We start from the raw sequence: 27,973 nt of genomic DNA, 5'->3' as shown, positions 1-27,973 counted from the left end.
GCAGGTGATTGCAACCACCTCCGGGCAACGATATAGATACTCTTCATTCTCCAGCCGTGGTTTGTCTTTGGTTTTCAACTTGAAAGAAATTTTCTACAGATGGAGCATCTAAAATTACCGGCAGAAAGGGTATTAAGAATTTTATTAATCGTGTAATACGATATTTAGTTCCGAAGAAAAATTTGGCAGCTTTTCGATAAACACATGGAAATCGTGTTAAGCAAGCCTTTTCTATTTTCTCGGTCTTCACATCCTAAAAGTAACAACTGGTAATCTATTCGCAAGGATTCTATCGGCGGGAAATGTTAATACTCTTCGTCCGCCATCTTGGTTTCAATTTCTCACAGAGCAAGAACTTGAAGTTTCCGTGATCTCGTGTTTGTCTCACTGTTTAAACAACGTGGGAAAATTAAACACGTATAGAGACTGTGAAAGGAAGTTAGAATTCATACCAAATACAGCATGAGTCATTCTGTAATCACCGTAACCCAAACTATGCTATTTCGTGTCATATGATCCGTCTAACAAATGAGAAGAAATGTATCCCGGCCCTCTGTTCAACAAAACGTGCTTGTGAAATTGACATTTCGGTAAAGTATTTTATTTCATCATTTTCGCTTGATAATTACATCTTTAATACTTATTTATCTTGCATGAAACCTAACCCGACCCACTTAAATGCGAAGCAATTGGCGACACAAAAAGAGTATTGGAATAGGGGGGTTGTATTTCACAGATCTTGCGTCGTGTATGTACGTATCAGATTTCAACATGTGATACATGACACCTCTCAGCCAACACCGGACAAAACCAGCGTTGTTAAAACCGTATAATGCTGGTCTCGCTCCTCAGAAACAAGGTCACTTGTCGGCTCGCTTTCATTATTTCATTGTCATAACATTTGGTTTGGTAAAATATCTATATTTATGGAGATAGCTACTCAACTAATAAAGGATATTGATAGCATTATATACTTATATAATACAATTAGATTAATTCATTTTGGAAATGGGAACCTTGCGTTACTCAGCAGAAAGTCACAGAATATTAAAATGGGCGTCATAGTGACTTTTCGTGTGTAAGGAGGCTGTTTGCTTCATAATGGTGTAGTCTAAATACTTTCTGGACCGACCGGGCCATAATCAAGGTTGATAAGCGTAGCAAACTTCAATGGTAAAATGACTTTTTAGTTTAATGTTCTTTATCAGTAAAAAAAAAAAAAGTTTTAGACCCAAATAACAATATAAATATATTTGAAACTACACTGTGAAAGCGATACCTACATAATTATATCATTCGGAAAACCTCGATTTCTTCCAAAGTAAAATTTATGGTAGACACCGCGAAATGTTCAGGAAGTACATGTACGTCCTTCAAGTAAGACATCAATTCATTAACGTCGCTTTCTCTCACAGCGAACTCGCCGTTGTTGGTGGTGACGTCATCATGCATTGGTCTCCGACTGCTATAGACGTGTCTCTCTCTCGTAGTTGCATCCAGGATCGAATCATCAGAATAGAATCGAAGGAATTTTCAGTTTCTTTTCAATGAATTTAATAAAACAATAAGGAACGAGTGCTTCAAGCTTATACGGCTATAGCATGAAACACTTGTAATGTGAATTGAAATCGTGTACTGTGTTGTCAAGTTGAAATGATGACACGCCCTGTGTGTTAACACTGTGGACTGTGGTGTCTAGTTATAATGATGACACGCCCCTGTGTGTTGACACCGTGGACTGTGGTGTTTAGTTATAATGATGACACGCCCCTGTGTGTTGACACTGCGGACTGAGTTGTCAAGTTATAATGATGACACGCCCCTGTGTGTTGACACTGTGGACTGTGGTAATTAGTTATAATGATGACACGCCCCTGAGTGTTGACACCGTGGACTGTCTGGTCTAGTTATAATGATGACACGCCCCTGTATGTTGACACCGTGAACTGTGTTGTCTAGTTATAATGATGACGCCCCCCTGTGTGTTGACACTGTGGACTGTGGTGTTTAGTTATAATGATGACACGCCCCTGTGTGTTGACACCGTGGACTGTGTTGTCTAGTTATAATGATGACACGCCCCTGTGTGTTGACACCGTTGACTGTGTTGTCTAGTTATAATGATGACACGCCCCTGTGTGTTGACACCGTTGACTGTGTTGTCTAGTTATAATGATGACTCGCCCCTGTGTTGACACTGTGGACTGTGGTATCTAGTTATAATGATGACACGCCCCTGTGTGTTGACACTGTGGACTGTGATGTTTAGTTATAATGATGACACGCCCCTGTGTGATGACACCGTGGACAATGGTGTTTAGTTATAATGATGACACGCCCCTGTGTGTTGACACCGTTGACTGTGGTATCTAGTTATAATGATGACACGCCCCTGTGTTGACACTGTGGACTGTGGTATCTAGTTATAATGATGACTCGCCCCTGTGTGTTGACACTGTGGACTGTGGTGTTTAGTTATAATGATGACACGCCCCTGTGTGATGACACCGTGGACAATGGTGTTTAGTTATAATGATGACACGCCCCTGTGTGTTGGCACAGTGGACTGTGGGGTCTAATTATAATGATGACACGCCCCTGTGTGTTGGCTCTGTGAACTGTGGTGTTTAGTTATAATGATAACACGCCCCTGTGTGTTGACACTGTGGACTGTGGTGTTTAGTTATAATGATGACACACCCCTGTGTGTTGATGACACACCCCTGTGTGTTGACACCGTTGACTGTGTTGTCTAGTTATAATGATGACACGCCCCTGTGTGATGACACCGTGGACTGTGGTGTCCAGTTATAATGATGACACGCCCCTGTGTGATGACACCGTGGACTGTGGTGTCTAATTATAATGATGACACGCCCCTGTGTGTTGACACTGTGGACTGTGGTGTTTAGTTATAATGATGACACACCCCTGTGTGTTGACACTGTGGACTGTGGTGTTAAGTTATCATGATGACACGCCCCTGTGTGTTGACACTGTGGACTGTGGTGTCTAGTTATAATGATGACACGCCCCTGTGTGATGACACCGTGGACTGTGTTGTCTAGTTATAATGATGACACGCCCCTGTGTGTTGACACTGTGGACTGTGGTGTCTAGTTATAATGATGACACGCCCCTGTGTGTTGACACTGTGGAATGTTGTGTTTAGTTATAATGATGACACGCCCCTGTGTGATGACACCGTGGACTGTGGTGTCTAATTATAATGATGACACGCCCCTGTGTGTTGACACTGTGGACTGTGGTGTTTAGTTATAATGATGACACACCCCTGTGTGTTGACACTGTGGACTGTGGTGTTTAGTTATCATGATGACACGCCCCTGTGTGTTGACACTGTGGACTGTGGTGTCTAGTTATAATGATGACACGGCCCTGTGTTGACACTGTGGACTGTGGTATCTAGTTATAATGATGACACGCCCTTGTGTGTTGACACCATGGACTGTGGTGTTTAGTATAATGATGACACGCCCCTGTGTGTTGATATTGTGGACTGTGTTGTCTAGTTATAATGATGACACGCCCCTGTGTGATGACACCGTGGACTGTGTTGTCCAGTTATAATGATGACACGCCCCTGTGTGTTGACACTGTGGACTGTGTTGTCTAGTTATAATGATGACACGCCCCTGTGTGTTGACACCGTGGACTGTGGTGTCTAGTTATAATGATGACACGCCCCTATGTATTGACACTGTGGACTGTGGTGTCTAATTATAATAATTACACGCCCCTGTGTGATGACACCGTGGACAATGGTGTCTAGTTATAATGATGACACGCCCCTGTGTGATGACACCGTGGACTGTGTTGTCCAGTTATAATGATGACACGCCCCTGTGTGTTGACACTGTGGACTGTGTTGTCTAGTTATAATGATGACACGCCCCTGTGTGTTGACACCGTGGACTGTGGTGTCTAGTTATAATGATGACACGCCCCTGTGTGATGACACTGTGGACTGTGGTGTCTAGTTATAATGATGACACGCCCCTGTGTGTTGACACTGTGGACTGTGGTGTCTAGTTATAATGATGACACGCCCCTGTGTTGACACTGTGGACTGTGGTATCTAGTTATAATGATGACACGCCCCTGTGTGTTGACACTGTGGACTGTTGTGTTTAGTTATAATGATGACACGCCCCTGTGTGATGACACCGTGGACTGTGTTGTCTAGTTATAATGACTGCAAGACCCTGTGTGTTGACACCGTTTAATTATATAGATATCAACTTGTGTGATGGCTTGTTGGTAATTGAGTTTCAGTTAATTCAATGTATATTTGGCTCAAAAGATGTTTCATCAGATCATTCATTCACATATAATTCAGTCGAGCAAACAGTGTTCAATAAAATCACATCAGCCAGAGATCGCCGAGAAAATTAATCGGCCATCTTTAATGGCGGCAGTTATCCTGCTTTTAGATACGAAACTGTGGTTTTCAATCATAGTGGTGTTCTGGACGACCCGAGCGTACGATGTGTTAGGGCAGGTTCAGATCGATATATCTTCCTGAAGTATGCGTCTTCAATAGTTATTTTTCAAACTGAACAGATTCGAAGTTGTATGTCTTTGCCTTTCAACCGGACCATTGATTTATTTGGATTAAGCTATGTAAACCAACACAAGCCACGTTCTTAAGTTGTGTTAATAGCGCGCCGTACTGCACGCAAGATATACTTAATCATTCAAAAATATGGCAGAACACCCAGTCACAAATATCATATCTCGAATTTTATAAGGATAATGAGTTTAAAATGTAATTAATCGTAATATCGGTTATACATAATTCATCATGCAGTGACATTTTCGTTTTCATGATTAATGATTCCTATTTGCATAAATTGTTTATTTAAAGTCATGCAACTAATCCGAATTATTTTAAAAACTGAAATGAAATGCATTTCGTTTGGGAATTTATTCAGCACTGACTTCCTATTGAAATATATACATAGGGCTGTGGGCTCGTCATAGTTTGAAAAGCTTGAAATTCAAGCCGGTGATCCATGGTACCGAACCATAATTTCAGGAAGAAATTGATAAAGATAGTTACTGTCTAACGGGCCATTTTCGGTGACGTATTATTTTGGCGCTCTTCGTGGTAGAACTCTACCCCGAACTCAATAATGCAGCGCAAAGTTGCAATGTCAGGACATCGTTGCTAACTCAGATCATTGCAAATTGATATATAAAAAAATACTCGCTGCCCTGTATTAATAAAAAAATACTCGCTGCCCTGTATTAATCGGATTTATTATCAATAAATTATCCAAAACGACCAGTTTCTCGCAAAATCTTCACTCCTCGAATGTTGTCTTGGTGAAATCGCGAAAATAACACTACGCTTATTCTAATAGGTATGCAGTGTATCAGACGACCTGTACATTTCAATACAAAGGAGTGTTTTAAGTACAGCATGTCTCTATTAACAGTGTGATAGGTGTGCACACTTTCCTTCAGACATATAATGACGTTGACTACTGACTTCACGTTCCTCTCACACCTTTGTCAGGCCAGAGCAGAAGCCAAAGCTATCACGTTGCATGGCTAATATGTACATTTGACAGTTGGGCTATCCGATTACCATAGGCTTTAATTATGTTTGTTGAGTGAAAGGCAATGTTGACAGTCTACCTGAGAGATTGAATCCTGATTTCTAGATACACAAAGAGATTTAAGTTACCTACAACAGTGTGAACCCGTTAACTTCATACGTTACCAATCACCGAAATTCCAGACCTTTCGAGTCACCGCTTATTTTTAAGGTGGACGTGCACCTTCTCGAGTATCCACTCCGCACACGTTCTCATAGGATATACATAGTGTTATATGGCTACTGCGTTCATCGTGGCATGACACTTCAGATATGTCGTTCATTTCCTTATGAACTTACAAAAATTACCAGACATCCCTAGAAAAGTACATTGAAGATTGAGAAATTGTGGTCATACAAAGAACATGATGCTTTCTTAATCAGCATGGCATAGACACTCATTTTCTTTTAGTTTTATTTCAAACAAATATCATCAAATATATTAGAACATAATCGTGTTTTTGTATTATTGATCTTTTAGCAGCATTTATGCATGACTGCACTCTCTCCTTGTGACCTAAGCGTGTGAAGATATTCAAACTACCACAATCCATAGCCCAGTTTGGTGAGAAAAACATAAATAAATGAATCATTAAATAAATAATTAAGTATTATTTATTTATTATTTAATTATTCGGTCGATTGATTAATTAACCAAAATCATTCAATCAATCAATCAATCAATCAATCAATCAATCAATCAATCAATCAATCGATTAGTAAATCATTCAGTCATTAATGGATCAATAAATCATTCAGTCAATAATCGATCAATAAATCAATTGTTCAATTAATTTAATCAACCAATCATATCAGTTGGTCAATTAAATTAATCAATTAATCGTTAATGGAGATGCAAATCATCTCGGCAGTAGCGCTGTCTATAACACAATCAGCGGCAAGCAAATTCATTGTCATCAAATGTCTTCATACATATTCATGAATCTGTTCCAGGCTATTAAACTTCATAACACTGTACTCAGGGTAATATGAGTTATATTACATTATAATATTATATGATGCAACATGTATAAATCACCCAAATGCAATTCTTTTATTTGTCGATGAATGCACAAATATATTTCTGAGTGATATGTATATACAACACAGTCTAATCTCATTTATGAAACCCTATATCATTATTTATAGTAAATTCGTCGTATTTCTTAAAACAAAATGTATTATATATTGCTGTTCCGTCGAATAAACTGACTTCATAATCAGGCAATGTTGTCATCTCACAAAGAAAGCCATCTTGGAAGAAGGAGAGAAGATGCAGGTGTTTCTGAAATGTGAATCTGTATGGAGTGACGTCAATGCACGTGACACCTGACACCGCGGGAATATCAGATATAGTTGCAGACCTTTACCGGTATGCAATTAGAACTCTATCCCAATACGAAACAGGAGACGTAATATTTTCATGAAATATGATGCACATGATTCTCGTGTTTGTTCTGAAGCCCAAAAGTTGATCGAAGTGTTTTAATAGCTTACGCTGGAATCGTAGAAACACAATCCGAACTGGGCGAGCGGCTTGTATTTCGAGAAGGGAGAGGCTTCTGAAAACCAGCGATGATGTCTAGTTTTAGTCACGAGAACTGAATCATACCGATATGATATCACTGGCATACCCAGGTGTCCATTTCTCAGGTCATACAACGATTTCAAAGTCACCAGAAAACCTCCACACACAGGCTTTCAGATATATCTGTCATGGTCGCCATCTTGTTCCGTGGACATTGGTATAATTTACCCGTTGAACACAATGAATCGTTATCTCGGATAGTACAATGTTAATTCCATATCAACAAAGGTGTGATTACATATTCCGTTTGAAAAAATCCTGCATGTTTTATTTCCATTTGCTCCTTGTAGACTCTGAATGACTTGCATTCTATCTGCCGAAGGTCTTGACGACATTCAATGACCTTATATCTGCTTACCGATATATTTGTCCTGTACTATCTTTTATTCTGATAGAATCCTAATTTTTGGTCCTAATCTACATAATGAATCCGGATATTGTCTGTGTATGACACAAAGTTATATAAAAATCTTTGAGTTTTGTTTTGTTAGATGCGTCGACGGTGTATCATAGCTGGGTCATGGGTTCTCATTGAGACCTGTTGCTATATATTCATATCTTACTTTGTTTTAGAACAAGTAATTATATGACACTTATAGATAAACATATCTCGGTAGCTAAGCTTCAGTTCACTTCATGTCAGTCACGGCGCACCGGAAGTCGACCTTGTAACATGATGACCCTAGTGCTTTAGTGACCATCGCTTGCGTGAGAGTGTTGGCTGGTGACACAATTGCTTGATACCGCATTCAAATGTGCCAAATACAGGCATTGTCGTTCGGTATTCAGAATCAATGGATATATATGGTTGGATTTATGATTCTAACATGTCGGTTTGATAGGTCTGTTTTTGCTTTTGGTCGTTTTTTAATCGACCCCTTTAGCTGGAATTATTGGTTTTAGGGAAATATCTTCTTTAAATTCCGGAATGCACTCCCAAAGGAAATTGGATGAAAAGCAGTCCTGAAATTAAGAAATGTTGATGAAATCGCGGCCTATAAGCGCATCACCGGGTGGTACACTTGTGTGTATATGCTGATTGGTTATTTCATAATCTCTGTAGAATTACATTGTGTTAACACTATAATGCTGTATGTTTAAACCGAAATTCACAATAGTAAGCTGTTGTTATCAAGATAGACACAGGCCAAATAGTTGTTGTTTATCAGCGTGTTAACAAATTCACAATTAGGATACACAACAGACTAACATTTCAACTTTATGACAGGTGTCAATCACAACGACATGGATATATATGTAAATTTATTTGTCAAAGTGTTTTTTGGAAACCGACACCCTGTACCCGTCTCGCGATAAGGACAGATATGTTTCCATATTAATTTCAGTGTCTTTCTTTGTGGCCGTCAACTTCCAAATCTTGTGTCATATTACACCCAGTTAAGTAGTCAAGTTCTTTCAATTTCAATTTCACACCATGTAGAGTTTTCAGGGTGTGCTTTCGTTGTGAAGGAAGGTGTTACGCCAAGCACCTGTCTCCGCTCACCTGGTACAACTTCTGCACGAAGTTTTGTTAGCTTGAACTCCTTCAAGAAGAAATATAATACGGTAATTCCAACAAAAAGATACGAAAGTAAATTTCAAAATTTTCTATAAAAATGAACCTTAATATTTTAGATTTGACAATATTTTGTTCTTATTTCATAAATTTGTGTCGCGTAGGGTCTGTATCAAGCTTGCCTGTCAGGCGCACCTGCGTTCTAAAAAGAAGAAAATGATGCTTCTCGACTTTCAAACATAACGAAAACAAGATATACCCTAAGTATTATCTGGCAAGGTTTTCTTTCATCATTTATTAAATGGAGAAACGAGAGAGTGTAGACTATCAAGACGTTGCGGTTGAGCTCGGCTAACCGCTGTACACATGTCCTTGGGTGTTGTGTACTATATGGTCGTTGTCCCTCTCAAATGGATGATACGTAGGCCGAAAGCATACCTGCATCACTGACGCATCCTGGTTCTGCCCAACAAGTAAGAGAGAAAACTGACCATTGGCCGAGAGGATAAAGCGCGTAAGTACTGACCACCGTCGGTCAATCGGACCACAAATCCGCTAACATAACATAACTAATATATTATAATTTCATCTCTAACTTTGACATTTTCTTCTGACCCCATTTTTCGGTCGCCTTCTATGTACCAACGCCTTAGGTGTCGCTGGCGAGAACAAGGAGGACAAAACAGCGGTATGATACAGCTTAATTCATGTTCGGCTCTGGTGGACGTAACCCGCAACTTTGTATTGAAAGTTGCTAATATCTTATTGTCTTGACACTCGACACATTTCCCTTGTTTGAATCAGAGCATTTGGAGGTACAGAAGATGAGGTGTTAGATAAACGCTATAGGTCTTTCGATTTATATTCCCGGACGAATTTATAGAAACAATTGTCAGATATCTCCTTTGATAATTTTGTTTTGTTTTGTTTTTTGCCTATAATGTCAATGTTTATTCATATCATCCGTGTTTTTTAATGAGAGTCAAGGTCACACGTACATTTTCCCACGACGGCAAGAAGTTGGGGATGGGACACGGCATATCGTATTTCATAAAACATATGTGTATCATATATACTGCGATAAAACTAATTAAGTGTCGTCTGTCCTTTTTTTCTTACTAAGTGTTATATTGATGATTCTAGTAGAAACAATGGCGGTCACTCGAAACTCCAATTATATGAAGCTAGCTTCACGTAACATTCGCATTCACAACATCCAAAACATTGTCATCACTATAATTACTAGTGACAAGACTCACCAAATCCAACAGATACGCCATCACCACGGATTAATAAATGACATATCGTTTTCAAAATACCAGGAATGTTGTCCTTTTCGGGTTTTTTGCCGAGGAATAGATGAGCGAATTTCTGTTCTAAGAAAAAGTAAGGTATACTGGAAATATACTGTATTTGGCGTACTCAAATTTTGGCGTATTTCCTCATTTTAACAGCTTAGTGCACTGATGAATTTGTTCGCCAAATTTTTCTTATATAGAAACAGCATATCGAAATAGCGATTAGCGCAGTCATGATTTAGCGTAATACCTCTAGCGAGAAAAACGCTAAAATAAAACTACCGCTAAAATTTGTAATTTTACAGTATACAATACCTAACATAATCAATCCATTGTTTTCAGCCCAAGACCAAGATAAATGTCATATCTAGATGCATTCCTAGCTTGTATCAATATTACACTTTGGTTCAGGGCCCAGCTGTTTAAAAGGTGATTAGCATAATCACTTGATTAGTGAAAATCTCATTTCTCCTTTACTTCAAAACCTGTGTGTGTATATTCCTTAGGCAGGTCGGAAGAGAGTGTTGAAGTTCCATATTGGTAAAGTTGGTTTTACCAGAAATGATTTCATCGTGATTTTAAAATTGTTGTTAAAATTAGTGTGATAATCCTTTATACGACAACTGGGCCCTGATGGAAAAAATGTATATAGGTAACAAGTAGATGTTAAACATGACATGGTTACAGTTGATTTAATACACAGGTGATTATTTCATTGTTGCGTAAAGATTAACTTTGTGACTAATTGTACCGTAACGCACGTGCACATAAATACATAACGCGTTTTCATTTAAAAACAGGACATTTCTCTTCTAGAGCACAAAATGAAACTTGGTGTGCTAACTGTGCAAAATGTATCATATTGTAAATATCATGTTTTAGACATGACTGAAGGGGGAACGAAATAAGAAGTTTGTATTCAAGAAGTGGAACAAATCAATCAAGTCATTAATTAAAACCTTGTCCATATGTAGGATCCAAATTCAAACGGAAGTAAAGATAATCATGGTAGATATTTCTTATGTCCCTAGTAAGGAAAAAAATGAAGCTGTTACTAATATAGATTATTTTTTATTAAATTATAAGGAAGCATCCGGGTTCGTGTTTGCAATAGCAGTAATCACGTAGACCAGGTATGCTGTGTAAGCATAAAGGTCAATCCTCTGTCTGAAAATGAACATGCCCGTGTCATATTCTTTGGTTAGAGAGGATAAAGTGTTTTGTATAGAAGCAAGCTTGTTTTGGCTTGTGACTGTATGTGTGTGCAAAACTGATATTGTAGCAACATGGTATTTTTATTACATATGTATTAATTATTATTATTTTCATTTTCATAAGGGAGTTTGTTTTTTTTGTTTTTTGTTTTTTTTGTTTTTTTGTTTTTTTGACAAATTGAAGTTTTAGATATATATTCAATATAAGCTTAAAATATGGACCGGTGCGTAAACAGTTAAACAGTTAAAATACTAAGTAGTCGCCGCATCAGGGTTTATGTCAGGTTGAACCTCATTAATGTGAATGTTCTTTCGATATTTTGCAGGACTATGCGGAGAATACTATGAACGAGTTATTGGGTTGGTATGGTTACGACAAAGTAAATAGCGCCGACACGGAACATTTAAATCTTGAGCGTTATACCAGTATAGACGACGTTCGCTCGCCGACGGACGGCGGTAGTCGAGACGACGATAGTATTCTCAGCGACGACGACGACGACGACGACGACGACGACGATAGTCTGTCAGGGCGGAGTGATTTCTCCAGACTGAGTAAGTATATCTCCCGATGGATGACAGATCGGTGTCGTGAAGCGTTGAGTACATCACCGATGAACATGGAAATAAAAAAAAAAATGTGCACTCAAAAATCGATATGCGCAAATGCAAAATATATTGCTGAACGTGTATCAGTCGATGTGAGTGGTATACGATATCAGTTTTTATGATCAATACTGCTTTGTTATCAATAGTTTTGTGTGTGTGTGTTTTGTTTTGTTTTGTTTGTTTGTTTGTTTGTTTGTTTTAAAGTTCTAAAGAAAATTTTATTTCACAATTGAGCAGCTGTTAAGATGATTTAACAGTAACGCTGGATTGGGTCGGCTTATGGAAGTTTTTTTCTAAAATAACCCTGGGCCGTTGTTTTAAATACACTTACATCCTTGTTAATTCTTTCTATTACGCTATCTTGCGTTTTCTATTATGGCCGAGTGGTTAAGGTGTCCCGACACTTTATCACTAGCCCTCCACCTCTGGGTTGCGAGTTCGAAACCTACGTGGGGCAGTTGCCAGGTACTGACCGTAGGCCGGTGGTTTTTCTACGGGTACTCCGGCTTTCCTCCACCTCCAAAACCTGGCACGTCCTTAAATGACCCTGGATGTTAATAGGACGTTAAACAAAAATATATACCAAACCAATATATTTAAGCAGCGGCAGTTGTATGATTATATAATTAGTTAAGGGATAATGAGTGTGTTAACCTGATATTTAAGGCGTTTTCGGTTGATGAGGCAAATTTCGTATTTTGTACTATAGACGCTCCTATATTATATATAGACCATATGATTTCCAATAAGTAGTTAATATACATCTGTGTGGCGTGTCTCGAGATGATAGTATGGATAGGATATCTTGATTGTATTGTTAATAGATATCTGTCACCAGTGGTGTTGGTCAATTCTTAATGACACGTCATGAATCATAAATGCCATTGCCTAGGAGCTTATTGTAATTGATTTATTGTGATAAACAAAAGTCAATATACCAGGATTTCGTATTTGTAAGTTTCTAAATCTCCACCATTAGCGATTACTCCGCGAGACACACAACACACTTCCTGTAGTGTTCTATATTTAGAACTATCTCTCGAGCGTGTGTATGGTACCTGCCCTAGGAATAATATGGAGATGTAAAGCTCGCGCACCGCGTGCCCCACGTAAACCGATACCTACAGCATTAGGGGGAATGGTGAAATTTCATCTGCAGCTGTAGATTTAATTTTTACCACATGCATTGCCATAATGAAAGACCAAGAGAAAATCCATCCGCGTACGAACACAGGAAGCCGACAAACAGCGTATCATATTTTTTTCTGGTTTTATACCCAAACATGATGACAAAGAGTATTGAGTTTCAGAGAGATTTTATGTTCCATAATCTAGCATGCTCTTCCAAAGCTGTGAAAGAGGGGATGCTTGTGTGTTCCCTCCCATGGTAAACCAATTAGACTAGGTCGGGAGGAGAAAAAATCGGTAAAAAGGATAAAGAAATACTGGAGGAAATCCTATCCGTGCCATGCAACATGGGGTATACATTTGTATGTGTAGAGATACTGGTCTTAACGAAATACCCCCTACCTTTCTCCCCAGACCAACCAGCAATCTCATAATATCTCCAAAAGTCATGGCAATAATGCACATCGCAGAGCAGCTCTGAGGGAAGCTAGAGTTTCAATGTAACTGTATAGTCGAGGGAAATAGTTTTCTCGCACAATGAAGACTTATGACTCCTTTATCTACAGTAAAATAAAGCCGAATTGTTTTTTTATCAGACAGCGCGATATCACAAAGATGTATCCTATTATTTAAGTTTAACTCATTCTAGTCTTTATCTAAGAACAATCCTGCAAATAACACATAAGAACAATAATATCAAAATATTCTTTGTACTTCATATTTAAAAAGAAATGTAATTCTATCTTATGTCATGCGGTTCCTCATTTGTGCTCTTGTCTATGGAGGTTTACGTAGGGAGTTGTTTGAGAGACAATTTAACAGGAAGCATTATAATGATATGTAAACAATGAGAGTTATATAACTTAAAAGGAACACAATTATCTGTTAAGTTATCTTCTAAAAGATCTGGTATTTCAAAGGATTATTTAGATTTGCACCTGAAATTCTCATTTGTTAGTTAGGATGAATAGCAAAATTTATTTTCCTGTAATCCAGTAATTACGTAAGAAAAGCATTGATAGATTATTTTGAAAAATTAATAAAGAAAATTTGAAAATATTTCTTAATGTCAAACACATCGGCTTTTTAATAGAATATTCTCTAATACACGTATTTTGAATTCGGATTATTACTGCAGCAAACATACAGGAACAAAACTATATAAATATAAGATCTTAAGATAAATAAAGGCTCATATTTTTGAAAGTTTCAAACGGAAAATTGGGCAAATCTAAAAAATTATTCATATTTATAGAAATTTACAATAATGTCGATTGTAAAGTGCATGTATATAAAAAAAAGTTGAAATGCTATAAATATAATGAAATTGACGTCACAAGCGTGTTTATACATGTAAATAGGAATACGAGTACAGCTTTACATCTAAATAAAAACCATTCATTGCTTAGTTCAAAGCATTTATAGGTGTGTATGGATGCTTATCAGCTGATCAGTCATAAAACATAGCAACCTTGTAAAACGCCAATGACGTCATCAAAAGTCACAATCTTTCATTGTTTTCCTCGATCCATGTTGTCACTGTCACTAACGCGCTTTCAGACGCGCTGGTTCTATATCGGTGATAACGTCTGTTTCGGTGAAGTCCTGTCAATTACATTAATATACGGTTATGGTAGACACGTGTTGGGTAGTTAGAGGCGTAAATCGATAGCGTTCTCTGCTGATAGGAGCACGTTCTAAAGTGCCAGGGACGTTTGGAAAGTTAACTCGTAATTTTGATTCGGTCTAATTATTTGAGAATATGAAGTTTGCTTGTCACATTCAAACTAGTTTCGTTGTGTGGCTCTATATATTAATTGACACGTGTACGGTTTGGAGTATTCGGTATCAGAAAGAATTAAGGGGGTATACGATTACACATTAATTGGAGACTGGTAGTTTCGTAAACTTGAAACATTGCTTAAAACAACCCGTTTAAGCAGCTTCTGCAGTGTGGTTATAAAACAACTTCCTGTTGGTAGCGCGCATGCGCAGTGGAAAAATTGGTCCACTTGAATAATAATAACGATGCCGTGATACAACATTCTGATTAATGGTTAAAGTTCTGTTTATCAAATAAGGACAACTTCTGCTTTTGTATAATTGTCATTTAAATATTATTTTGTTTCAAACCACCAAATGCACGCTACGTAACACTGGTATTGGATATCAGTAATATTAGTACGACGAAAATAAAAAAAACGAGGATTCCGCTGTTCCAGAGAATGGTATGAAACAAAACGGTTCTGACATAAACGCCCCTTCTCAGATTAAAGATATCTTATCGCGGTCGATAATCTCTCTGTAGGGATTCTATGAAACGTATACTTTTGGTGTTGATGGTAATCGTGCAGAAGTATTCGTCACATTAGGGCCCGTCCCTGCACAGGTACACGTGTATATAATAGTATTGTATTACAGTACTTATAGTTCTCGTATTCTGGCGATCCTTGAATTCAAAATATTTAATGACGAAATTATGACTAATTTGTAAATATATAAGTATACAGTAATTACGGCTGTGTTACTTATATATCTATATCATTCCTTATTACTTATGATGACGTGATATTTGACGTAAGTGTACCGCAAGAGTGAAACATTAATTCAGATGTTAACTCTAATGCCCGTGCTTATTTCTATTAACAAATAAGTAATAAAGTTACTTTATATTTGTGCCAAAGGGAAGTTCAAATGGTATACTCTCGGATATCTCGAAGTACTCAAAAACATTAAATGTTATAAACTCGGATATCTCGTTAAGCGGTGAAACAAGTTTTTTAACTCGAATATCGCGATGTACTTAGAAAGATAAAATGTTAGAAACTCGGATATCTCGAAGTACTCGGAACAATCAACCGCTGGAAACTCCGATATCTCGAAGTATTCAAAACAACAAAATGTCATAAATTCGTATTCCTAATAGAACGCAAATGAAATGTTATAAGCTTAGACATCTTGAAGTACGCAAAATTATAAAGATGACATTGACTCCGGTATCTCGAAATAAATGACAAATTAAAAAAATATATAAAACCGGGGAAACTATACTCAAAACTCGGGAAAGTCAATATCAAGCAATCAGTCGAGAGATCATAATTCTTAATTTTAAATGATGAAACTATTTTTAACTGTGATTTCTAAAAACGGTGCGTATTGAACGATATTTCGCTTTAAATCATAAATTATATACTTTATATACATGATTAACAACAATAATCAGCCGTATTGATGGTGTGGATGTTACCTAATAGTTTTCTTTAAATAAATATAATCATATTTATTGTTTTTATTTGGTTTCCTTAAAACAACTGATGCAAACAACCGCGAAAACAGCGTTATATTTAGTAGCTACATTGTTTATTATTTCTTAAATAATTTGTGGATATTAAGTAATAATGTCTTCAAAGAAATATAATCATATTATTTCTTAAATAATTGATGGATATTAAGTACTATTGTCTTTAAAGGAATATAATCATATTATTTCTTAAATAATTTGTCGATATTAAGTAATATTGTCTTTAAAGGAATGTAATCACGCAGTTTTTCAGTTGGTTTCCTTAAAACAATTGATGCAAACACCCATCAACACAATGCTATATAAGCAACTACAATGTATATTGTTTATTATTTCATAATTGATTGATGGAAAATACAACAGAATACGTTTGAGCAACTGGTCATATCCCTGATAGCTATCACCGTCATATCATTGGACACCGTCCCATGTATCGGTATTATCTTTGGATTTAAATGTAAGGAATTATATAGGTATGTGATAACACTGGTTTCTACAGCGCTTCCACAATGATGTTGACATACATCTTCTGTTGTTGTCTAGCTTAAAATAACAGACACGACCGGAGAATGTGACAGCATTGTGGAGTTTACAATACGGCTGGTCATTCGTGCTCGAATTCCGTATATTTCTCCAGTTCTCCGCAGTATCGTGTGGGTATCCACGTCACATTCCCACGTGTCCTATGTTTCAATCTGTCATCGAACTGCTGTCATGTCAAAGGAAGCACCAAACATCCTGTGGAATATAATCCCTGGCCGGATATCAATTCACCGTGTACGCTTTCTTGTTTTAGACAAACAGATCACCATAAACAAAATGGTTATTATACAAGTGACCTATTCGGAAGATTGTGCTAATCAGAACGTAATCAGAGACTAAGGAAAACAGAGAGGATTGGAAATCACGTGGGTATCACGTGATAACTGGGCCAGATTTCTTGCTGATATTTTAGACATCGAGCATTAACACATAAATAATATTGGCTGAAGATTTTCAGAAACATAAATATCCGTATAGAATCACGATATCGACTGTTACCCCATTGTTTTATCTGAGGTTTGACGTCTGAATCAAAAGTCTCAATGTTAAAACCCCTCCTATCATTTTGAAAAACATAATGTTTCAGCGTGTTGTAACAAATATGAATAGAACATTTGGATGAACTGTGTGTTACTGTAATCCTTCAATGCGTCTTTTATAAGGACGAACAATGTTAGATTGAAATCAATCCTATGACATGAAACTGATACTCGATATCAGAATTTGCTAGATAGACGTTGGTTTGTTTTACGTAAACGTTTATATGTCTGTTAAAGTCCCATCTTTTTAGTCGTCCATGCGAACTGACGCCTATTTGGTGTAGTTGGGTAGAATATCTTCACATTTACATGCACAAGACCTGGCACGTATGAATCCCTCTTGGTATGTCGACAAAAACACCAGGACGACTCTCTAGACACACATTAATCCATAAATCTTGCCCAACATAGCAGCATTAAATGGTAAACGATAGCACAGGGTGTTCTAGATACAGCGGTGATCATAACCTTTTTCTCATTGTCTTGGTTAATTCCCTTTGAAGGTACAATTGTGAGCAAAGCTTGCTTTCTGCTTCATTTAAGGTCATAGTAACCGGCTACAGAGGTGTTACCAATGAGGGGTGAGGGGCCGCGGTGGCCGAGTGGTTAAGGTGTCCCGACACTTTATCACCAGCCCTCCACCTCTGGGTTGCGAGTTCGAAACCTACGTGGGGCAGTTGCCAGTTACTGACCGTTGGCCAGTGGTTTTTCTCCGGGTACTCCGGCTTTCCTCCACCTCTAAAACCTGGCACGTCCTTAAATGACCCTGGCTGTTAATAGGACGTTAAACAAAACAAACCAAACCAAGTTACCAATGATATGGTTAACACCATGTAAATCGGGCATTGTAATGACCCATGTCTGTTCTCCCTTGATTAGCGTAATGATAATGAAAATCGGGTGTTGTGGTGACCTAAGCCTGATGTCCCTTCATTAGCATCATGTAAATAGGGTATTGTTATGACTAAGCCTAATGTACCTTGATTGGAACCATGTAAATAGGGTATTATGTTTTAAGCCTGATATCCAGTTAGTAGCACCATTTTAATAGGGTATTGTTATGCCCCAAGCCTGATGTCCCGTGATTAGCACCATGTAAAGTGTGTATTCTGATGTCAAAAATCTGATGTCCTTTCCTTAGCACCACGAGAGATTGAATGTGTATCAGGATATATTATTGTGGATCGAATGCTCTTTCCATCGATAAACGAATTTGATATGATGATATCATACGACATAGATCAGAATTGTAGACTCTATATACATATTATATTACTCGAGACATATGCTTTCAAATGGATTTTCAATTAGTCTTCTCTATATAGCAAATGATTAAGGGGAAACACAGTTATATATGACGTAACAATAGCGTTTCCATGGTGACAAGGCTCATTTGCATGTTGAGTGATCATTTCCCGTATCATCATATTTGAAATTCAATATTACACCGAAGATGATTTAAATGTATGCAATACAGATATGGCTGAGGTAGCAGATTGTGTTTTCTTCTTCAGTCATTGTGTCCTAGAGTCACACAGAGATTACATGACTTATTTAGATAATATCATAGGGATACACTAGTCACAGGTTTAGGTGATGAATAAGACGTTTACGTCAATATGCTATAATACTAGTGTACACTTTTTAATTAAATTGTGCAAGATATATGGATATTTCATATTACGTTTTATTATAAAATTTCACACTCTTTGATTGGCTAAAATAGTGCCAAGGGATTTTATTGACCTGTAAAAATAACAACCTCTGATTTCGTCCTCGGTTAATCTTTTTTGGTTAATAAAACAAAGCACCGACCTTATCAAAAGGCTATAATTGTAAAAGAATTTTCTTTCGCGAGTTTACTTCGACAACTTGTCATTTGCAGATTAGTAATTTCCCTGTTTTGATCTTTACTCTCGTAAATGAGTTTACCAATCCATATATTAACCACCCTGGTTGATAATTACCAATTGTCAGCAGCTTCCTCGTATATGCGAAAGTTTGTCGTGTTAATTAAGTTTGAAACATAAGAACGACGACGTTTCTTTACGTATTGCCTCATTTCCATGACACTATGCTATTGTTTTCCATCGTAATTACAATAGTGAAAGCTTAATAAGACCTACCAGCCACTCAGAGCTATCGGAATACCTACATACCATCCAGTCTTATAGGAAAGGAGATAAGAGGAGGAATTTTATCCAAGGAACAGAAGATCATCTAACGGGTGAGGTGCTGAGCGACCGAGTAGAATTGTCGTCCCGGAGAGTAATTTATAGCTTTCTTTGGTTAGAAAGCAGAAATACGAGTCTTTTCCAAGTTTATTTGGAGTAATTTGAGTACATGTCTAGACTCTGCAAGGATTTCGTTTCGTTCTAATTACCCATTCCGTATTATCACGATGCCCCAGCCCTCGAATGGAAGAGGAGATGATTACACCAATGTGTCTTCATTTTTAGCACTTGCGTTCACACAGTTCCTGTATGTCAGGCAGCGTCAATTGAGAGGTAGCTAGAATTAGTTGGTAATTATAAAATTTACCCGAGAGGGATATCAGTCCCCCCGATTAACGTTAGAATCGGAGACTAATTTGTAATGTACACCTCTTGTAACGTTTTTCTGAGCTCACCTGGACTCTAGACTATCAATTAGACTGAAGGACAGGTGTGAATTAGACGCTAAATTTGATAGCTCTTTCCTTTTGAATTGAAACCTTCGCTTCACAAAAGAATCCCATCGTTAACAAAGAGCTATCGGTTGGATATAACTTGGCTTACATACCAGTCAGGGATTTAAAGGCAAAGAGACGAAACCTTTCTATGAGTCATGAATATGTGCTGTAAACTTCGTCACCAAGCTGATAGCATTCTCAAATGAAAGTCAAGACCCCAAAAAAGTTTACATAAGGCGGGTATAAGTTTACAAAACAGTAGTATCGTGAATAAGTGTCAGAGTCTTTCAAGCTCTTTTAAGAGGGATAAATCTCAGGTGAGGTCCATAAAAAAACAGTTAGAAAGTAGGTATATAAACTTTTCGTCAACTTTGGTGGTCAATATTGGTGGTTTTAAAACTTACATTAATTTATATCAACAAAGTTTTTTTTATATTTCAATGCAACTATTTATTCACTATTATGATCATTGGGGAACTTGAATTGATAAAAATCTTGACAGCACTTCTTATAACCCAGGTAACGTAGACAGTGCAATTTAAACATATATATTTCACAGTCAGTGAATTCATGCCATACTTTTCTTTTTCAAAGAATGAGATTTCGAAATGACAAAGTGGATAATACCGACATAATCACACGGGTGTTCGAATGTTTATATCCGATTGTCAGCTACACCAACGACAACATATAGGAATTACAACATGAACACGACAGAACCATTTAATAGTCATGCTAAAAAGACAAGTTTAAGGAATCCATTGTTCTGGAAAACAAAGTTCAGGTTATGATAAACCTGAATGTAAGAGCTCAATTATTTGTAAAACGAACACGTTAACAGAATTAGAAAGATATATACAATATCATATGAGTGTCTACAGCATATTATGGATGAAATGAGGAACGCCCGGTAGTACGTCCGGTTTCTGGCTAGGCTAGTGGCTTAAGGTTATATTATCGTGTTTTTTGTTTTTTTTTGTATTTTATTTTATTTTTTTTATCGGCTAAAAGTTATAATCTTTATTTCATTTTCAGTCAACGATACATGGTTGACATGAGTTCAAGCTGTGATACCTGGATTTTATTTGTGCTCGTGTGAGCTCAATTCTTTTCCCTTGTGATCATGATTTAGAACTGACGCACTTTGCTCTGGTTTTCAAGCTTTGGTTCTATGTCTTCCTGTTTTTCCAGCTGTTACACAAATACTATCCAAACTGTGAAGTACTAGTGCTTTGTTTTGTAAGTTTTTTTTATCCGTCTATTATCTTTAACATATTGACTGGGTATTGAAGGTGTACTAAGATCGCCTGCGCTACATGTGAACTGTTTACTTCCTTAAGAGATAACGGGTATCGTGTGGCTATTGGTCTTTGCAATAACAGAAGGGCATGTCACCTCTAAATTATCGATCTTAACAATCAGATAGTTATCCGCCACCATTACAGGTGCCTGGGTCAACCGCTCGACATCTCACTACAATCTAAACAGTCCAGTCTGCAAGTCCTCATTGCTGCTTAGGCACAGTTTTAATTTCATGCTCCAGTATTTTTGTTTTAAGCGATTTATTTTAGCCGGTTGATATGTCGGTAAGTGGTAGAAGTTTAAATTAAGTATGAGATTTCTGTACCTTGACTTGTTATTTGAGCTGTAACAAACGGTGTCTATATTAGACACATATGGATAATTATGGAGTTGTTTATGACACATAATTGTGTGTACTTACCGTGTTTTTTCCGGGTAATTTTACGAATAGAATGTTTCTAAAAATATTTTCGTGTCACTATAATTATATTTGTCAACTTGTCCTGGTATGACCGTCAGCTACGACCCATAACTGTCACACATTCGTCAATTACTTTAAATGTTTTGTAATTAACTGAAATACATTTTCCAATCTCTAGTGTTGTTTATTATTTTGTCGTTACAGGTAGGAGTAACAGCGAGTCAAGTTTAGCTGCTCAGCACCGAAATCTGGTTTCTGCCCTGACGAAGAAGCATGGTCTTACAGGTACGTAGTCGATACTTGAACGAACACTTCATGCAGCTTGGGACATACGGACCAGACTCATCTGCTAGTGTTGAGCGTAGGAAATATATCCAACGATTATGGGTTACAGTCAAGTACAGAATCTCATAACCCATGTTTTTGTTTTTAACTGAAAGGGGGGGGGGGGGGGGGGGGGGGGGGGGCTCAACCATTTCGTGTGTTGCAATGACGAGATTCATTTTCCAGAATCTCACTGCTGTGACAACAACTAAAAAGCGTAGCGTACTCATAAACTATCTATCTATCTATCTATCCATCCATCAATCCATCCATCTTCTATATAAAACGACGGTAAATTTTTGTTTGTGGTGATACTATTTCAACAATTATCACTAGGCTGAGAGAGCTTTAGATTAGTGTAAAATGACATATAATAAACATATTATCTCTACGTTTCCGGATACGCGAATCATCCTTATTATGACGTCATACCTATAAGGAAGTTGAAACAACCAATGAAAATTAATCTTGTTTATGGAGCACGCGATGAAATTAAGTATAGCACAGTAAATATTTCTTTAACATGCATATAATTCGAATTCAAATACATAAAATGCTGTTGATGATTTGATTTTGTATATTGCACGTGCATAAGACTGACTACAACACATATATACATGAATAGGACGTACTGTGAAAGCAATGAAACGTGGATAGGCAGAAATTATTTTGTATATACAATTTTCGCATTGATCAAAATTCAATTGGTAATTCGAATCTGTTTATGCAAATGGGTAACTATAGAAGTGTGTGAAATGTAATATAACTGAATGTAATTTGAGTACAAGCAGACAATGTGATTTGGGGAAAAAAATGTCTTTGTATTGATTGATTTTAATTTGAGTCGCAAAAGAAGAATGTTTTCAAAAATCAGCAGGTGAGCGTGCTGTAAATAATAGCGATCTACAGTAACGTTTCCTGTGCATTAACTGTCGTGATATACAGCAGCACCCGTCTAATTACAGAGAAATCACGAAATACGAAATGTCACTCCTCTTCAACGGACGTAGGTCCATAGTTACGTCTGATGGTCTGTTGATATAGTATCCCTGCAAGCTAATCCTTCAAAAGGCACCCGATTTAAATCAAATCAAGCAATTTCGAATCCACCCGATCGATACTTGGTGTTGGGTGTCCTGATCGGGTCTTTTAGAGAGAAAGAGCGTGCATCTGTCCCTTTACACTACCGGGTATTGGGTGACAGGGATCGAACCACACGCGATAATGATATCCCCTAGGTATTCAGAACATGAAAAAGGGGAAGAAGTTTCATACTACAATTAAATGGAACCGATAGGCCTTGTATTGTTTAACCATTGTCTCCAGCCTGGCTGTCCTAAGCTTCCAGACGCGTACGTATACATCTACAGGGCTGTCGGTTTACAGTGGCATTTCTGCTTGCCTATGCTATCAAACTGCCTATTAGATTTTCCCGAGATCGGTAATCAAATACCTTGGTTATTGTTCCAAGATCCCTCCGGGCCAAAACAGCACATAATACGTATTGGTTTCACATTCCATAATAGTTCACTGTTGTACTGCCTTTCGAGTAAATAACAGTTTGTACTCTTTTTACAAAATATGATATTTTTGTGACTTTATACAAAGGTATTAATTTTAGTTCATGAACAAAAAACAAATACCCAATAAGACAGGGTCGTATATATATATACGGGAGGTTGGTTGATAAAACCTTGCGCCATGGCAATGACTACCTTGATCAATCTGTATTAAACCAATCCTTGATTATCTCAAATTGCAAATATTTGCTAATCAAATGGATTTAGGGTTATATGAAACTTTTTTGAAGCATAACTAGTATTTATAAAGCTTAGATATGTTAGAAATACTCTCAACACTAACAGTTAAATGAGTAATTCCTATTTTAAAATCATTTGTTATAACAATATGAGAATTATAATTTCAGTACATGCTATATATTTTCTCAGGGAGAGCCAGTCTGTTGTTGATAGTGGCAATGATTGATATTTGTGTACAGAAACATAATCCTTTAAAACGCTATTAAATTCAATATGAAATAGACTCATATTTCAAGCATGCTCTCAGTTAGTGAACAACATAAAATATGATAGCACGTCAGAGAATTACTGATGGAATTCTATACAATGTGCATTTGAATACCTTTTTATGGATGAAGTTCAACACCGCACAGCGGTGACTGGTTTAGTGACGTCACACGTAGGTAGTATAATCAATTTATACTCATTGTCCTTGTCCGAGTGGTTGTATATGAATGTACTTTACGTTATCTGAAATCCCCCCCCCCCCCCCCCCCCCCCCCCCCCCCCTCCCCCGCCCGCTGATGCAGTTACTAAACTACAGTGGTAACTGAGGTCAGTACAAAGTTTAGCACAAAGCAGAGTGGTCGCCCCAAGTAATCGAACAAAAAATCGCTCCTCTCCCTCATCTGCAGACGAGGTAACTTCATCACAATGGTTCGTGTATGCTGAGTGATCTCTTCATATTTCGGACATAGGCAGTGTTGATCAATAATTAATAGCATGGTTATTGCTATCATCATCATTTTAACCGACTTTTTTTCTTATTTCACAGGTGCTCCGGACGGGACTTTGCCGAGTGGCTATATAACGTGTGCCTGGTGTCAGAAACCCGGAATCAAGCTTTTCACTTTGAAGACCTCGACAACAACGAAAGCCTTTTGTAGCGAGGTGTGTTTTACTCAGTGTCGGCGTGCATCTTTCAAAAAGAACAGAGTTTGTGATTGGTGCAAACATGTCCGTCACACAGTGAACTATGTGGACTTTCAAGATGGCGAACAACAACTTCAGTTTTGTAGTGCAAAGTGTTTAAATCAATATAAAATGAAAATATTTTGTAAGGAAACACAGGAACATTTACAACAAATTCAAACTCAAAATGAGAATGTGTCTTCTTCTAAAAGTCCAGACAGACAGATTCTAATAACACCGGATTTATGGTTGAAAGATTCGACGTCGGCAGACGAAAAAAGTGAAAGTAAGCCTTCAGAGGCGACATCTCATAGAGATAGCCAAAAAGAAACAAACAGCAATAGAGGGAATCACAGAGAAAATCACCGTGAAGGTCAAGGTCACAAAGAAAAAACGGGACATATTCATAGAGACAGTCACCGTGAGGACAGAGAAAAGATAAGGAAGCATTCGAGTAAAACGGAATGGAGGAGTGACTCTCACAAATCTCATTCTCACGGTGAGATAGACAGATCTCGCAGTGTGATGGATCGGCTTGTACGCGAACGACACCGCCGGTCGTCCTCAAAGGACTCAACTTGTCTCGCAAGTCCACAACTTGCATCAACAGATCCTTCCCCAGCGGCTACATCGTCGGCACAGCCTAATCCCATGTTTGCAAATCCGGCTGGCTACCCTTCGATGCCTCTGATTCCACCGCATTTGTGGGGTGCTTTCGGACCTGGGATGCCTCCGATGGGTCATATTCCTCCCTGGTTTTACGGTGGGTATATGCCTCAAGTCCCTGGACTTATACCTGGAGGACAAATTCCCAACACGGAAGGGGAATTCCGGCCCCCTAATAGTCGGATGTCTACACCAACGCCAACCAGGCCAACACTATCTCCAGATTCTTCGTCACCGTCGACAACTCCAAACACGAATCTACCTTCAGCGAAGCAAGGTGGTACTTCAACATCAACCGGTAGTGCGAAGTGCCCACAAAAAGTCTCTGGTATTACGCCTTTATTGCCAGGAATACCAAACAACGGAAACCCCCAATCAGTGCTAGGGTATGATCCGAATTTAGTTGGACCGGGGTATAGACCTGGATCGCAATACCTCGGCGGTATGCCTCCAGTGACGATGATCATGCCCATACCGTTCCCTCTGCCAGTTCCTTTCCCGGTGCCTTTACCGCTACCACTCAAGATGGAACAAATCATGGAGGTATATAACAAGAAGCAGGAAGAAAAGAAAAAAGAAAAGGAAGAATCTGTCCCTCAGCGCATACAATCTGATAAGCATCTTATCGATCCTCAACGGAACCACAGAATAAAGACAGAGTTTAGCGATTCTAGCGATTCCGAAATTTTAAAGAAACCTGAAAAAACGTCACTTCATTGTGTTTCATATTCAGAGAGGGCAAGCAGTGTCACGTCTTGTCCAGATTTATCAGACATTCATTCATCAGCGCATGACTTATCCACACGGAAGCGACCTTTGACCCCTCGGCTCGATGGATCATTAGATCTAAGTAAGAGGCCTAGGTCCGAGGTGAATACCTCGCCGGACTCCTATGATGGTGTCATAGATTTATCTATGGACAGCTCCCTGACAAGGTATAAAATGTCTCCGGGCAAGGAGAATAGAGAAACTAACGAATCTGACATTTCTCAGGATGGCGAGGAACGAGACATTTCTAACGGTGAACTAGGTTTGAAAATTCCTAGGATTCATATCATTACACCGCGAAGCGAACCGCCATTGAACGCACAGCTTCCACTTCCACCAGCGGAACACAAATATTCAAACCGACGGGGACTTATCCTTGATGCTCCGTGTACTCCGAATCGGCCTAGAAGTCCTTCTCCTGAAAGGAGGAGCTACGTTAGGTCGGTACCACGTGACGTGATGGAAGCCGCCAGACGGCGTTGTCTTCGTGCAAGAATACGCACAAAGTAGTGACGTTTAGAAGGCATGGTCATGTGCAATGTAATAGTTTCCTTTTTTTTTTTTTTGGAAAGTTAATTTTTATATACATTTGTATGCCGGTATTGGTAAATGCGCTTCATGTGACAGATTTTTTTTTTCGAATGCATCATAAAATGTTCGATGTCAGAAATGTGCTTTCACATGTGATCAACGCATTCAACCATGAATTAAGGTTTTAAAGTATTTACCATTTCCTGTGTGTTGAACACGTAATGCGGAATTTTCGTCATAAACAGATTTATCGATCACTGTTAAACACGGATACCGCGGAACTGTCATACATCTATTATGGCACAAGGGAAATAACTCCATCTTCGATATCGGAAATCCTTTATGTGTAATATTTTTGTTGAATATAATCGTTGTAGCATGCCTAGGTTTTCTCGTGGAATGGTTGTCAATCATTTGGTGGAATTTTGAGACACATTATAAATCATTTTCTCTCAAAATAAATTTTAAGAAAAAAGGGGAAAAACATGGGATAATTCTTCTTTAATTTTCAGAGATTCTTACATAGATTCGTTTAAATTGATACTACGAATATGACTTTTGTAATTAATTATGCTTATTCTTCGTTAACAAAGTGCTGATATATTGATAATTTAATTTATTTTGTTGTGTTTTTATGTGGTCTATTGTTATATCCTAGGGATGTTTTTTATAACAATGGTATGATTTTACTGTAAATTACCTGGGGAGGTAATTTCTAACCCACCCTTATGTTACAGAAAAAACAAATTCCGGTATTTTGTTTTATTAAAAAATAAAACAAAATACCGGAATTAACTATATGTAATTTTTATCAGAAATTCAGTATGATTGTATCTGTTTTGAAATCATTATGTTTTAGGCTTTTTTTTTTCTTTTTTTTTTCATTGTAATGATTGGTTTATTGGTTAATTGTGTTAACTAACAGCTAGCAACTGCCCCAAGTAGATTTCGAACTCGCGACAAAGAGATGGAGAGCTTGTGATAAAGTCTCGGGACACCTTAACCACTCGGCCATCGCTGCTCCAGAATACTTATAATCAAAATTAAACGTATTTAAATATTTGAACACAAATTGCCAAACCAGATCTGTTTTCCATGATAAGGGAAAAAAACACTTCCACTAAGTCCGAACATCCGGGCTATCACGTTTTTGTTTATTATATATTAAATTGTTAGCTGGTGATTGAATTGCTACGCCTTTTCATCTTACAGTTCACAAT

The 27,973-nt window shown here is 37.8% G+C and overlaps 1 protein-coding gene across 2 annotated transcripts in view; it reads left to right on the top strand.

The window, feature by feature from the left end:
- Positions 1–26,802, top strand: part of LOC117326918 (sine oculis-binding protein homolog A-like) — a 35,643-nt gene extending 8,841 nt beyond the window's left edge. Inside the window, exons 1-4 of one of the 2 annotated variants that reach the window (XM_033883725.1) lie at positions 9,115–9,241; positions 11,566–11,794; positions 21,958–22,038; positions 24,652–26,802. In XM_033883725.1, coding sequence (XP_033739616.1) covers positions 11,584–11,794; positions 21,958–22,038; positions 24,652–26,732 — 2,373 coding nt within the window. In that variant the 5' untranslated portion in view covers positions 9,115–9,241; positions 11,566–11,583 and the 3' untranslated portion in view covers positions 26,733–26,802. Of the gene's footprint in view, positions 1–9,114; positions 9,242–11,565; positions 11,795–21,957; positions 22,039–24,651 lie in introns of those variants that run through there. The other variant, XM_033883723.1, reaches the window with a different exon arrangement.
- The last annotated feature ends 1,171 nt before the right edge of the window (positions 26,803–27,973 follow it).

This window comes from Pecten maximus, chromosome 5 (assembly GCF_902652985.1).
Source record: "Pecten maximus chromosome 5, xPecMax1.1, whole genome shotgun sequence".
NCBI lineage: Eukaryota > Metazoa > Mollusca > Bivalvia > Pectinida > Pectinidae > Pecten > Pecten maximus.
Note: the sequence above shows the minus strand (reverse complement) of the source record. Positions and strands in the feature narration are given on the sequence as shown.